The 12,976-nt window shown below is 47.1% G+C and overlaps 1 protein-coding gene across 1 annotated transcript in view; it reads right to left on the reverse strand.

Annotated features, from left to right (window-relative positions):
• The window catches only part of LOC144938196 (calcitonin gene-related peptide type 1 receptor-like), a 142,465-nt gene that overhangs the window by 21,692 nt on the left and 107,797 nt on the right, over window positions 1–12,976 (reverse strand). Inside the window, exons 8-10 of the mRNA XM_078865996.1 lie at window positions 12,689–12,842; window positions 6,911–6,971; window positions 4,886–4,952 (exon numbers count right to left, since the gene is read on the reverse strand). Of these exons, the coding sequence (XP_078722122.1) occupies window positions 4,886–4,952; window positions 6,911–6,971; window positions 12,689–12,842 (282 nt within the window). The remainder of the gene's footprint in view (window positions 1–4,885; window positions 4,953–6,910; window positions 6,972–12,688; window positions 12,843–12,976) is intronic.

A 12,976-nucleotide genomic window follows, 5' to 3' on the forward strand; every position in this document is an offset into this window, starting at 1 on the left:
TAGTAATAATAATACTGATGGGCCTGCTGTGTTTTGCAAAATGCACGTTGAGCATGGTAACACGCACGTATACCTGGGGAGCAGTGATGGCGCAGGTTCGCACAGTAGGATGTTTGGCCACTTTCATTATCGCGTGCTCTGCATCGTAGGCCAGACACTTTATTGTGTCATCCAAAGCGGACAAAAAGGCTTAACTTTTTGTCCGACTTCTGATATCACTTTTGGGATATAACTGGTGAAAAAACCCACAGGTGTCTATACAAGACGTATATTGAAAAAAAGTGAAATACAACACGAAGACAAGGATTGACAGGTAATATCCTCTCCGGCAAACACATCTCGCCAGTCAATTATCCACAAACCGTGCGACGCATCGTGGCATTTGGAGACCCGTGCGCACGCGCGTCCATGTCGTATTCTCGTGCATGTGGCGCAGGCTAATGGTCCTGGAATACATTTCGAGGACCACCCCAACCACCCACTGCCCTTGCGAATTCAACAGAGACGGCGCGTCTACGGTATGACGGCCTCCCCACCCCCCCATGGCGCCTGGTCACATGTTTCGTCCGTGTCTCTGCCGTAACCCGACACTGCAGCTCATGAGCCAAGGTGGATCCGCCGGGTCAGTACCACCTGGGGTGGCACGTAAATGCTACACGAGGGGGTCCACCATGGGTAGTGTCCACCATGGGACATGCCCACCAAAGGCAGAAGACACCGTTTGTTTTATGGCCACAATTAATGTTGATTTTTTTAAATATTCCATGAAAGTTTCATATCACGTGAAATTATATTCATGTAGAATACCTTTTTTGTTGTTGACTTTTTCCTGTCGAAAAAAGCTACCGCATTGACCCTGCTGTCGTACTTATTTGTTATCTGGAGATTATGTTGCTACCCTAAGTGGTCACAATAAGCCAATTTTGGCCCAACAGCTCAAGGGGCTTACTTGGGTTCACGTAATTTGACGTCTCTGCCGCCTACGGCACCAAATTTCAGGATGTGACAATTGCCGTGATATCAGGTTTCCCACATCTCTGTAATTGTATTCACGATGTTTATTGCATCGTTGGTTGTGCTTCTCAGTACTTCATTGCACAAATAAAAATCACTTGAAAGTTTCCCCAACTGCAGTTCCCTCGAAGGACAAAAGCATCGCACGTGCCAGTTGCATTGAAATAATTAAATAATGTTAGCAACCGCCATAAACGGCGGCGTCAATTTACTCAACAACAATTTGCTAAAGTACCAATTAAATGCACAATAGCCCTACCTGTTTACAATTCTGACCACAGCGAGGCATTTGTCATTTGATACAAAAAAAAACATGGGGACATATAACGAGCTTTGATTTAAACGAACAAAATTGGTTGCAGAGGTGACTTACGAACACAATTCTTTCCTGGAGCCCGTCCGTAAGTCCAACGGTTCGGAAGTCGGTACACAGCAATCGAATGTATATTTAAATGTCCACACAAACACTCACTCCCGGCACGAGGCCGACTCATTAAATCTCGCGGAGGATCGCTCGGCTCAACAAAATAGTGGCGCGGTTCAATTTGCAAGTGCGAGTCAATGTTCAAAAATATATTTCCTGGAAGCTGGTTGGTAAGTGTGGGTGTTCGTAAGTCCGGCGTTCGCAAGTCGATGACTAACTGTATTGATTTTTTTTTTTACCCACTGAGCTATGTAGCTATTTTGCAGAAATCACCTGGCCAAAAATTATAGCTCAATAGAGCAGCCAAATACTCTGAAGGCATGTTTCTGTGTGTATGTATGATTAACATCGATTCGCACCTGCGCGAATCGGCATCTGCGCGAATCGGAGGTGTGGATTTTCCTCCGGGTCCTCCCGTTTTGTCCCTCCACATTTAAAATGTATTTGGCCGCTATAAATTTCTACACGATAAGCCACTTCGTTGAGCTATCATTTGTGATAGCGAGGTCGCTTCAGAAAAAGAGCTACATAGCCCAATAGGTGCCTGATATGGTGAAATAAAAAAAAGTTTTTAGTTTTAACATAAATGTGAGCACGATTTTTTCGGCTCTCACGATACGTTGAAGTATCGCCAAATCGTTGCAACACTACCCCCGACAACTTTGCCTCTGCTCTGAGCAGGCCCACCCACTGCACCGCTCTTACTTGGCAGGTGCACCCCCCCGACCACCTCCCACAACCACCACCACACTACCATGTGTGTGCGAGTGTGCCTGCCTACCTGAGTGCGTCTATGGGGGAAGGGTAACATTAGTGGGTAGGGTATTGGTACCCATTTGCGACCCTGGTGCGGCCGGGTACGGGTAGGCCGTGAGTCACTGGTGAGTCACCGTTTGTCACTCGTTTCCCAACGTCTTGTCTCTTCTCACAATTCAAGTTCCTAGAATCAACCCACCCGCGCCTGCAACATGGCTTCATCCCAGAGGTCGCAATCAGGTACCTGATACCCGTACCCTACCCGTACCCGGCCAGGTATGGGTAGGGTACGGGTACGGCCGGGTACGGGTAGCCGTTTGCGACCCTGGTGCGGCCGGGTACGGGTAAGGAATCAAAACCCGTTTGCGACCTCTGTTCCACAGTGGAGCACCGCCAGCCTCTCGGTCTGACCGCTAACGGGGTGAGACGGGAGGAGGAGAGCAGGTCCAACATAGCCCCCAGAGTCTCAGTCGGCAGCCGACAAGAGACGCGGTGCTTTGTCATAACAGCAGCCATGGCCAATTTTGACAAAGTGCCGTGGCGTCAAGGCTTCCGCGATTTAGAAAAATTGCCACGGAAAATGCTCCTTCTTGTCTTATGCGAGCAGCTGGTATTCGAATCCTCTCTTTTTTTTCTCTTTCTCTCTCTCTCTCTCCCCATCTCCGGACGGACTCCGATTTGTATTCAGCAAATGTTTTGGCTGGGTACACAATGGAAAACTTGAAGTTAAATTATCTATGCCCATGACGGGCCGAAGGCCGAGGCCTGCGGAGTTGGGGGGGGAAGGTTGCCATGGGGATACACGGCGAGAGCAATGGCAGCGTCTCAAGTGTCTCACTTCGTCCAGCTCAGAGGTCGCAACCGGGTACCCGATACCCGTACCCTACCCGATACCCGGCTACCCGTACCCAGTCGGGTACGGGTACCCGTTTGCAACCCTGGTGCGGCCGGGTACGGGTAGGCCGTGAGTCACTGGTGAGTCACCGTTTGTCACTCATTTCCCAACGTCTTGTCTCTTCTCAGAATTCAAGTTCCTAGAATCAACGCACCCGCGCCTGCAACATGGCTTCATCCCAAAGGTCGCAATCGGGTACCCGATACCCATACTCTACCCGATACCCGGCCGGGTACGGGTAGCCGGGTATCGGGTAGGGTACGGGTACCCGTTTGCGACCCTGGTGCGGCCGGGTACGGGTAGGCCGTGAGTCACTGGTGAGTCACCGTTTGTCACTCATTTCCCAACGTCTTGTCTCTTCTCACAATTCAAGTTCCTAGAATCAACCCACCCACGCCTGCAACATGGCTTCATCCCAGAGGTCGCAATCGGGTACCCGATACCCGTACCCTACCCGATACCCGGCCGGGTACGGGTAGCCGGGTATCGGGTACGGGTACCCATTTGCGACCCTGGTGCGGCCGGGTATGGGTACGGGTAAGGAATCAAAACCCGTTTGCGACCTCTGATCCAAGCTCGAGGGTATTCTCGAGATGGATTCCGCGTTGGTTAGGAGATGTTAACTATCTCGCCTGGTATACAGGAGGTCGTGGGTTCGATCCCCACTCTGGCAATGCCTGTATATTTGCATGTCTCTCTCCCCGTGGTTATGCGGATTTTTATCCGGGTTTTTCGGTTTTTCCCTCCACATTTAGAAACATGCCATTAGATTATTTGGCTGTTATAAATATCGACATGATAAGCCACTTCATTGGGCGACTATTTGTGTCCAGGTTGCTTCTGAAAAAGAGATATATAGTTCAGTGGGCCTTACCTTGTAAAATAAAAATAGTTTTATAGTTTAAAATAGTTTAGTGTAATCATTGAGACACTCGGTAGTGCCGATGAAGTTTTTCAAGTGCTGCTATCATCGTGAGGTCATCGACATCATCAGCCATGGGTAATCCACCGCTGGATGAAGAACTCCCCAAGTCGTCCCCATGCATGCATGTTGAACTTCTTTCGCACCGTATGTAGCCAACCGTGTGCTCATCGGAGGTGCGGGGGAAGGACAACCATCTAAACACAAAAAAAGCAGCTCTGAGGAAAGATTTAAAAGCACGTAGCTCCAATGGCTTCCTCACAATTACTTTTCTCTCGCGGTTCTGCGACGCAGCAAGCCCAGTGTGATGGGCGCACGAGACAATTTCATCGCTCCATCCCTTTCGGTAGAACGCCCCTCTCGGACGCATTCATTCCTTGGCTTGCCGCTCCATCATTAATCTTGTCCGCTAGCCACTATCGCTTCGGGCGACGCGTCCTGCCCCAAAGCTCACATTGAATAATGCTTTTAGTCCACGTGTCCCTCTTTCTGCCTGTCCGTGTAATGCCATTGTGTGCATTGTGGGGTATTGATTTTTGTCATATTTATTTATTTTTGTTAGGATTTTATGACACAACAACATAGGCCCGTAACAACGCTTTTAGGTGACGTTAAAAACCGCACGGGGACAAATTCGGGGGTCTCAGACCCGACGTGGCCAATTTGTATAAGACGGGGGAATTTAACCGCGGGTGTAAGGGGGGGGGCAGAGAGGGGGGGTATCATCGTGGGGTATTTAAAATCACCCAGAACAGCTGCCGGAATTTCTTTTTTTATTCTGCGGCAAACTCTTCGGCGACGGGGAACGAGAGCCGGCACAGTCAATAGAGCGAAGGCTGTCGGAGAGCGCGGCGATGAGCGGCGCATTACTCACCAGCAGCGCGATGATGTAGGGCGCGTGTATAATGTACAGCAAGTAGGTTTCGGAGCTGATCCAACATCTGTAAAACAGAGCGACACACGCGTACATGAAAGTTAAAGTCACGTGCAGGTAAAGGTCACCCCCCAGCCCCCGTGCAGCCTACACAGGTTGATGGGACTGCTATAAGCAAGTACCTATGAAGGGTGGCGTGGTGGACGATGGGGTGAGGGTTGCCAGCACGACACCCGACAACCTTTGTCGCCCGAGAGCTTTTGTTTACACACTGCGCCGAGAAACTCATTTAAGGCTGAGGTGACCAAGGGGAGACCCAGGGCCGGTTCAGACGATCGCCACCAATTTTAGCCCCCCACCTAGCATCGAACTCACTGTCGCTAGGTTCGGAGCGTAGTGCGCTAACCACTGTGCCACCTCTCTTCTCAATTGTTGGGGTTTTAGTTTATTACGTTTTTGGAAAAAAAGTAAAGAGGTAGTAATTAGGAGTAAATGACCACTTCGCCCACGAGTACACATGCATGAACACACACACACAACAACAACAACAGCCACTGTTCGCCACTAAGTGATGGTGATGTCACCACAGTCCTTGTGCAGGACTGGGTGCACTTTAAGCTCAAATGGAATCTGGAAGGCTCACGAACAGGCCGTCATAGGACAGGCCCAGGTGTTATGGGTTAAATGACTGAGATGACTGGGGATGCTTACACACCGCACCAGGTACTCATGTGAGGCTGAGTCGACTTAGAGAGGAGGCCCAGGACCAGTTCAGATAATTTTCACTGGTGTTGGCCGTGAGTGGGAATCGAACTCGGGCCACCGGGTTTCGTAGTGCAGTGCACTTACTGCTACACTACCGCTCCCGGTAACAATCAGACACACAGATTACAACAGCCGCAATATTTCAAAATAACCGCAGTACAATTGTCAAAATTGCATCACACACTCTATATTAGGCACAATTGGGTGGCTTGTAGCTCGGCGAATCTGGGAGGGATTGGGGGTTCCCCAACGTCACGAGGAATAGGGCGGCTCCTAGCGGGTGGCGGGCAGTGGAGTGCCGTGGGGAGACAGCACTCGAACTTGTCGTTATAACAGACGCATCTGATGTCGTTATAACAGACGGATCTGATGTCGTTATAACAGGCGCATCTGATGTCGTTATAACAGACGGATCTGATGTCGTTATAACAGACGGATCTGATGTCGTTATAACAGACGCATCTGATGTCGTTATAACAGGCGCATCTGATGTCGTTATAACAGACGGATCTGATGTCGTTATAACAGACGGATCTGATGTCGTTATAACAGACGGATCTGATGTCGTTATAACAGATGCATCTGATGTCGTTATAACAGGCGCATCTGATGTCGTTATAACAGACGGATCTGATGTCGTTATAACAGACGGATCTGATGTCGTTATAATAGATGCATCTGATGTCGTTATAACAGATGGATATCTTGTCCTTATAACAGATGGATATCTTGATAATTGTTTTTTTTACCCTTTTATCTGGCAACAAAACGGACACTTTTTTTTACAAGGAGTCATGTTTGAATTGACCACAATACCTGCGGTAGGAATGCAAACAAAAAACACAACTCTGATAATGTATGCACTGTCCTTGAAGTTGATTGGTCCACACCCGAGACAGCTTTCCTTAGAGCCTAGTCTCACATGGTGTTGGACCAGATGACGCCAAAAGGCGCACAAGGCACACAGTTTTATTGCCAGATAAAAGGGTAAAAAAAAACAATTATCATATTTTGCTACTGGCAAAGGAGGTTCCAATGGTGAGATGGATATCTTGTCGTTATAGCAGACGGCTCTCTTGTCGTAATAACAGACATCTCTTGTCATTATAATACATATCTCTTACTTGTCCTTATAACAGACGGACCTCATGTCGTTATAACAGACGGATATCTTAATTGTCGTTGCAACGGACGGATCTCTTTCTTGTCCTTTTAAAAGACGGATCTCCTACTGGTCCTTATAACAGACGGATCTCTTACTTGTCGTTGTAATAGACGGATCTCGCCACGGCGTGTATGACGGCAGGGACCAATGGGAAAACTGCAGACACAGTGGGCAAGAGAAACAGACAATCACCCTGCAACGGATCGTGCGGATATAAGAGTAAAGGAGGGGAAATCACCGTGCAATACGTCGCGCGGATATATATTAATACCATATGAAAAAATAAGAATAGGTTTTACCCTATCTGGCAATAAAACAGGAGGTGTTAAGATGTTCAAACACCCAAGAGAAACCTTTTGCAAGGAATCAAGTTTGCATTAAGCGCGTGTACTTTGTGGTGAATATGCAAAAAAAAACATGGTCTTATAATATTTGCATTGTCTTTGAAACTGCTTGGTCTACACCAGAGACAGCCTTCTTTAGGGCCTTGTCTCACCAGTGTCATACCAGAGAACGCCAAAAGACGAAGAGTACAAAGACAATGAATTTCGATTTAAAGCTTTCGTGACTGCAGGGATTCATCTTCTTGGTTCTTCCGGTAAAGTCACGTAGAAGGGAAATAATAAAATAATACAAATAAAACATAATAAAATATTTCTCACGACGTTTCGGCCACAACGCAAGCAGCCGTTCTCAGGTGATGAACATGTCAGTCCATTCAGACGCTGTCTTTCCGACAGACCTGTTCTTCACCTGAGGACGGCTGCTTGCGTTGTGGCCGAAACGTCGTGAGAATTATTTTATTATGTTTAATTTTTATTATTTTATTATTTCCCTTCTACGTGACTTTACCGAAAGAGCCAAGAAGAAAGACAATGAATGCATTAATATCTCGGGGTGAGCAGCTACAAAACGGGATCTATTCTTTTTTTATACTTTTGATGCTGGAAAAAAGGTCCCACGTTAACACAAGTCAGCTCACGCATTTTAACGGCTCGGGACCCCCCCCCCCGTCCCACACCTCTAGATGTATGGATGCTGACGACAGCAGACTGCACCGCGTGCCCGAAACCCGCGCGCGCAGCCCGCAATTGTCGCCAAGTGACGGGATGGCCGGAAATAAATATTTCATGTGCAATGAAACTGTTGCCGCGCATTAAACGTGACGCGTGTGTGTGTGTAATAAAAAAAGAAGAGAGTTGTCCACCATTTGTTCCGAAACATATACACGGTGTGCAGTGCCGGATTATCCGAGTAGCAAAAGTAGCTACATGTGTTGCTACGGGCCCCGTACTTTCAAGGGCCCCGCGCTAAATGCTTTCGAGCTATCAATTCCGGTTCAGTGATTCTGCACTTGCTCTATTACTGTAGTACTATACTGCCTTCAACTTTGATGAACGACTGGGTGTTTAAGGTTAGCAATTGATCGTATTATCTGGCTGTATAACAAATGAAAAAATACAATTAAATCTTGACTTAAAGCTTTCGTGACTGCAGAAATTCATATTCTCTGGGTCTTTCGGTAAAGTCAAGTAAAACAAAAAAATTGTCCAAAAAACTACGACGTTTAAGGCCCTTTATAACATATGCTACAGGACCCGCACTAGCTTGCTCCAGCACTGACGGTGTGTATTACACGTGGAGCACCTCGGGATGCATTTGAATTTAACACGATATGAAGAGACATTTACTGTCGGTGTTTATAGCTATACATACACAGTGTAGACATACAATGTGATTGCTTTGTATCGGATAAACAAGTGCAATAAGCGCCAACAATAATAATAGTGACCACAAAGAGTATTTTGGAAGTACTAAGTTGAAGAGATTGGTGAGAGAATAAATAAAGGAATAAAGAAACCAAGCGGAACTGGGCAGGACAGGTGTATTGACCACAGGGGGTTTTACCTGTACCTGTGTTCGTGGCATTAGACAAGAGGCGTACATCATGGGGACAGCTGACGAGAGGTGAGAGACAAAATAAGATAACTCGTAAAACCAAAGTTTTTCACGATAAATCCTTTATATGCGTGGCGACTAGAGTCCTCTCGTCCTCTGGCTTGAGATGGCTGCCACCTATGGGTCAGATGATTGTCTGGCAGCATTAAGCAATTGGTAATTAAATATTATTTTTTTCCTAAACAGTGTAAAATTTTGAAAAAATTTTTCACGAAAATGCATTGTCACGCACAACGAGTCTGTGTGCAAAATGTCAGCTCGATTGGATCACGGGAAGTGGGTTAAAAAACGACCGAAAGATTTGCACGGTCCTAAGCAAGCAAGCGAACTTAATATAAAGGATTTAAAAACAACGATGCAGCGGAGACCCAGAGGGAGAGAGAAGGGCAGGGAAGCGGAGGGGGGACAGCGGAGGTGATGGCAAAGAGGCAGCAGAGAGACGTCATGGCGGTGTTCGGAGGCCGCTGTTGGATAAGAGCAGCTGGGAAAAGGGAGGAATGGGGAGACTGGGGGAGGCCTCTGCCCCGAACTTGGAAGTTACCGGCTTACAAAAATAACATATATATATATCTTCTTGGTTCTTTCGGTAAAGTCACGTAGAAGGGAAGTAATAAAATAATACAAATAAAACACAATAAAACAATTCTCACGACGTTTCGGCCACAACGCAAGCAGCCGTCCTCAGGTGAAAACCAGGTCTGTCAAGGCGACAGCGTGGCCGAAACGTCGTGAGAATTGTTTTATTTTTATTATTTTATTACTTCCCTTCTACGTGACTTTACCGAAAGAACCAAGAAGATGAATCCCTGCAGTCACGAAAGCTTTAAATCGAAACATATATATAAAAAAGATAAAGACCCTCTCCAATATAGCTTTAACAACCTGTTGGGGCAAGTGCTGTTATCGAGCACCTATAAAGGCTGCCACGGAACACGAGGGGATGGGTGGCCAACACCACGTGCCCGGCCGCCTTTGTCTCCCCAGTGGCGATGTTAACACACCGCACCAGGTTTCTAATTTGAAGCTGATACAACCTAGGGGAGGCCCAGGACCGGTTCAGAAAATCATCACTGGCGTCGGCCGTGAGCGGGAATCGAACCCGGGAAGCTGGGTTCGCAGCGCGGCACGTTAACCACTGCGCCACCACTCCCCACTATATATACACACACATACACGCAAACACACATAGCGCAGAAACAACATGTGTTTGTGTATATAAATCGTTTTTTCACCAGCTTTGGTCTACTATGGTTATTATAAAATGGGTGAAATAAATCAAATAAGTCAGCCTTGACAATGGCTGATAAATCAGCCGGCGGCAAAAAGGCCCGTCAATAAAAAAAAACTATTTACAAAAAAATTCATTTCAGAGCCCGTTAAAAATATGAATGTGCGTGCATGTATGCGGTTACTGTACCCGAAATACGTGTGTGCGTGTGCTCGTGTGTGTGCCAGAATGCCAAGTTTCCCTAAGATGTCAAACACGATGCGTAAGTATAGTAAGGTGTAACAGAATATGATGGTGTAAAATTAGACCGAACGCATTCCTGTGAGGTGAGTTATCTTCGGTAGTCTGACAAACCACAACACGTCTAACATTAGCCCAATATGGCTCGAAATACGACAGAATTTCACGTGTGTACGCTTTCCCTTCGTATCAGAATCAGAATCTTTATTTAGACTGGAGGAGGAATCCGATGAGCCAATAAGCTCTTTTTCACAGATATCCAGTTCCCCAGCTCTGACACCGTCCCGTCAACACGTTGACGTCACGAGCGAAGCCGTTAATTAAAACTCGGTATTAAATTTATACTTCCATTTTCTACAATTTTTACATTTAATGTTGCACGTGTTGTCCGCTTCATTACGTGACCCATTAAGTTTTAATTGCGAGTGTTCAAGCTTGGCATTTCCATTGCCGTGCCTTTTGAAGTTTAATTAATCATAGTTTATGCTGTAATAACAGCGACATTGCCCCTTCCATCTGGACCCATCCGGTTTGCAGAGTATGCCAATGCCACACAGGGCACGTGGGTCAGAGCTGCTCCACAAAGAGACCTTCGTCGATCCAACGTAACCATTTCATTAGACAACACAATGGCAGTTTAACACGCAGGCCCTGCAATTGCTAGCAGAAGGGTCCTCCGCTAGAGCAAGCTATAAAGAGGTGTATTGGTCTACTCTCCCATCACTGGCCCATACGTATTTTGCTGAGGTAGGAGTACTCACACTTTACCCTACCGCACGTGACCTGATGCTCGGCTAATTGCGGTGTACTTCTAGATTTGAAGGTTTCGTGACTGCAAGGATTCATACTCTTAGGTTTTTTCGGTAAAGTCACGTAGGTAAAATAATAATAATACAATATTAATAATAAATGAAAATAGAAACAGTAAATTTGGCTGTGACGGTCCCACCCGAAGACGGAGACTTGTGTTGCCTCCGAAACGTCGTGATTTAATTTAGTTATTGCATTTATTATTAATTAATTTTATTATTCTTATTTTTTACCTACGTGACTTTGCGGTGTACTGTTGGGTGGACGAGAGGCGGTGTGTGGGGTGGGAGGAAGAGGGTGATTTAACTTGCAACCACTGTTTCAATTTCCACGCCTGGATATGGAATTGAACCGGCAACCTCCACAACAGAAGTTGGGGGGGGGTGGCGTACATATTTGCATTCACAAACGCCGAAAGCCGATGGTTTGAATTATACTATTCATAATTAGGAAACATGCATCGTAATTACGAAGTGTTTCATCTCCGTGTTCTCTTTGGGTGATAATTACGGAACATCTATATACATATAAAAACAAGTGCATACAGAACTATTAAACTATACACAAATTCAGTGGCAAAAGAAGGTTAATGATAAATAGTAATTATGTCTAATTTGTGGGTCATCGCAAATGCGGGGATTTCCTGACCCTGAAGACAAGGAGAGGCCTCAACACTTTACCAAACATCGGGGCTTATTGCTCACTTGATATTTGCCGGAACACTACTCGGCTGGCAATGGGATTAGTATCCGTAATAACAGTAATAACCCCACGTTATTGTGCCCTATATTCTTATCATCCTACGAATAGGCTTATGAGCAAGAAAAATATATATAAATAAATAAATATATACAACAATTCCTCGGACGGCATTCCAGACTGTTCCGAGTTAAATTCTGCGCGGCAGCCTAAACGATGGCGAAAGTTTCTGAAATTCCCCCACGACGCCGTTGTCCAACACGGGGGTCACCGCTAGAGTTCGTCGATCGGCAGTCGCGTGCGATGGGGTAAAAGTGTGGCTACGCACATCCAACACCGTCTGGTCAACGTGGAAGAGTAGCCTCTGGGGTTTGCCCTCTCGCAAGTCTGGCTCGCGCAAGCAATTTCGGAGCTGCGCCTTATACCTTTTCTAACAGTCCAAGCCCTCACATTATCTTTGCACTAATCCAACATCTATCTTTGTGTCTCCCTCACTCACCCCCGACGTCCCCCAAACCCTTCCTTCCCTCCTCCCGCATCCCCCCAAACCCCATCTCCTCCTCTGTGCCGGCAAGTGCTGCCCGTGTGTGGTATTAGTATTTGCGACAAGGTGGCAGGGGCTAAGTAAATACCACCGCAGGGGCAACAGCGGGGCCCAAAGCCACGTGCCTCTGAGAGGGACATGGAGGTACCGGCGATGGGATGCAGGGGGGGGGAGAAGAGAGGAGATGAGGGGAGGTAGGGATGGTGGGTGGGTGTTGGTGGGTGCAGGCATGTCACTCAAAACCACAGCGAGCCGAAAGCGAACACGAAAAAAAGCGGAACGCGCCCTCGCGCACGTTGCTATTGTGAGCGTCGGGCCGACGAAAACCCGACACCCGGTGCTGTCGGCGGCGGCGTCCAAAAATAAACGAGAGAGAGAGAGAGACGTCCTCACCCCAGCCGAGGAGGTAGTACCATACGAGGTGTTGCTTCTCCGAGAACACGGCGACCACGATGAGCGTGTGTAGGTAAATCCCCTCGCACAGCATCCAGAAGTAATTGCAGCCGTTCAGGTACTGCTGGAGAAACTGGAGGACTTTGCACTCGACCTAGAAAGAGAGAATTTCACGGATTCAGAACAATTTCGCCACGCTTTTTTTCCACCAACCCTCCCCTACCACCCACCCACCTCTCTCCCTTTCTTTCCACAATATCCTCTCGCTGCGACTAATTCATTCGCAAC

The sequence above is a fragment of the Lampetra fluviatilis genome, chromosome 21 (genome assembly GCF_964198595.1).
Source record: "Lampetra fluviatilis chromosome 21, kcLamFluv1.1, whole genome shotgun sequence".
In the NCBI taxonomy this organism is placed as follows: Eukaryota; Metazoa; Chordata; class Hyperoartia; order Petromyzontiformes; family Petromyzontidae; genus Lampetra; species Lampetra fluviatilis.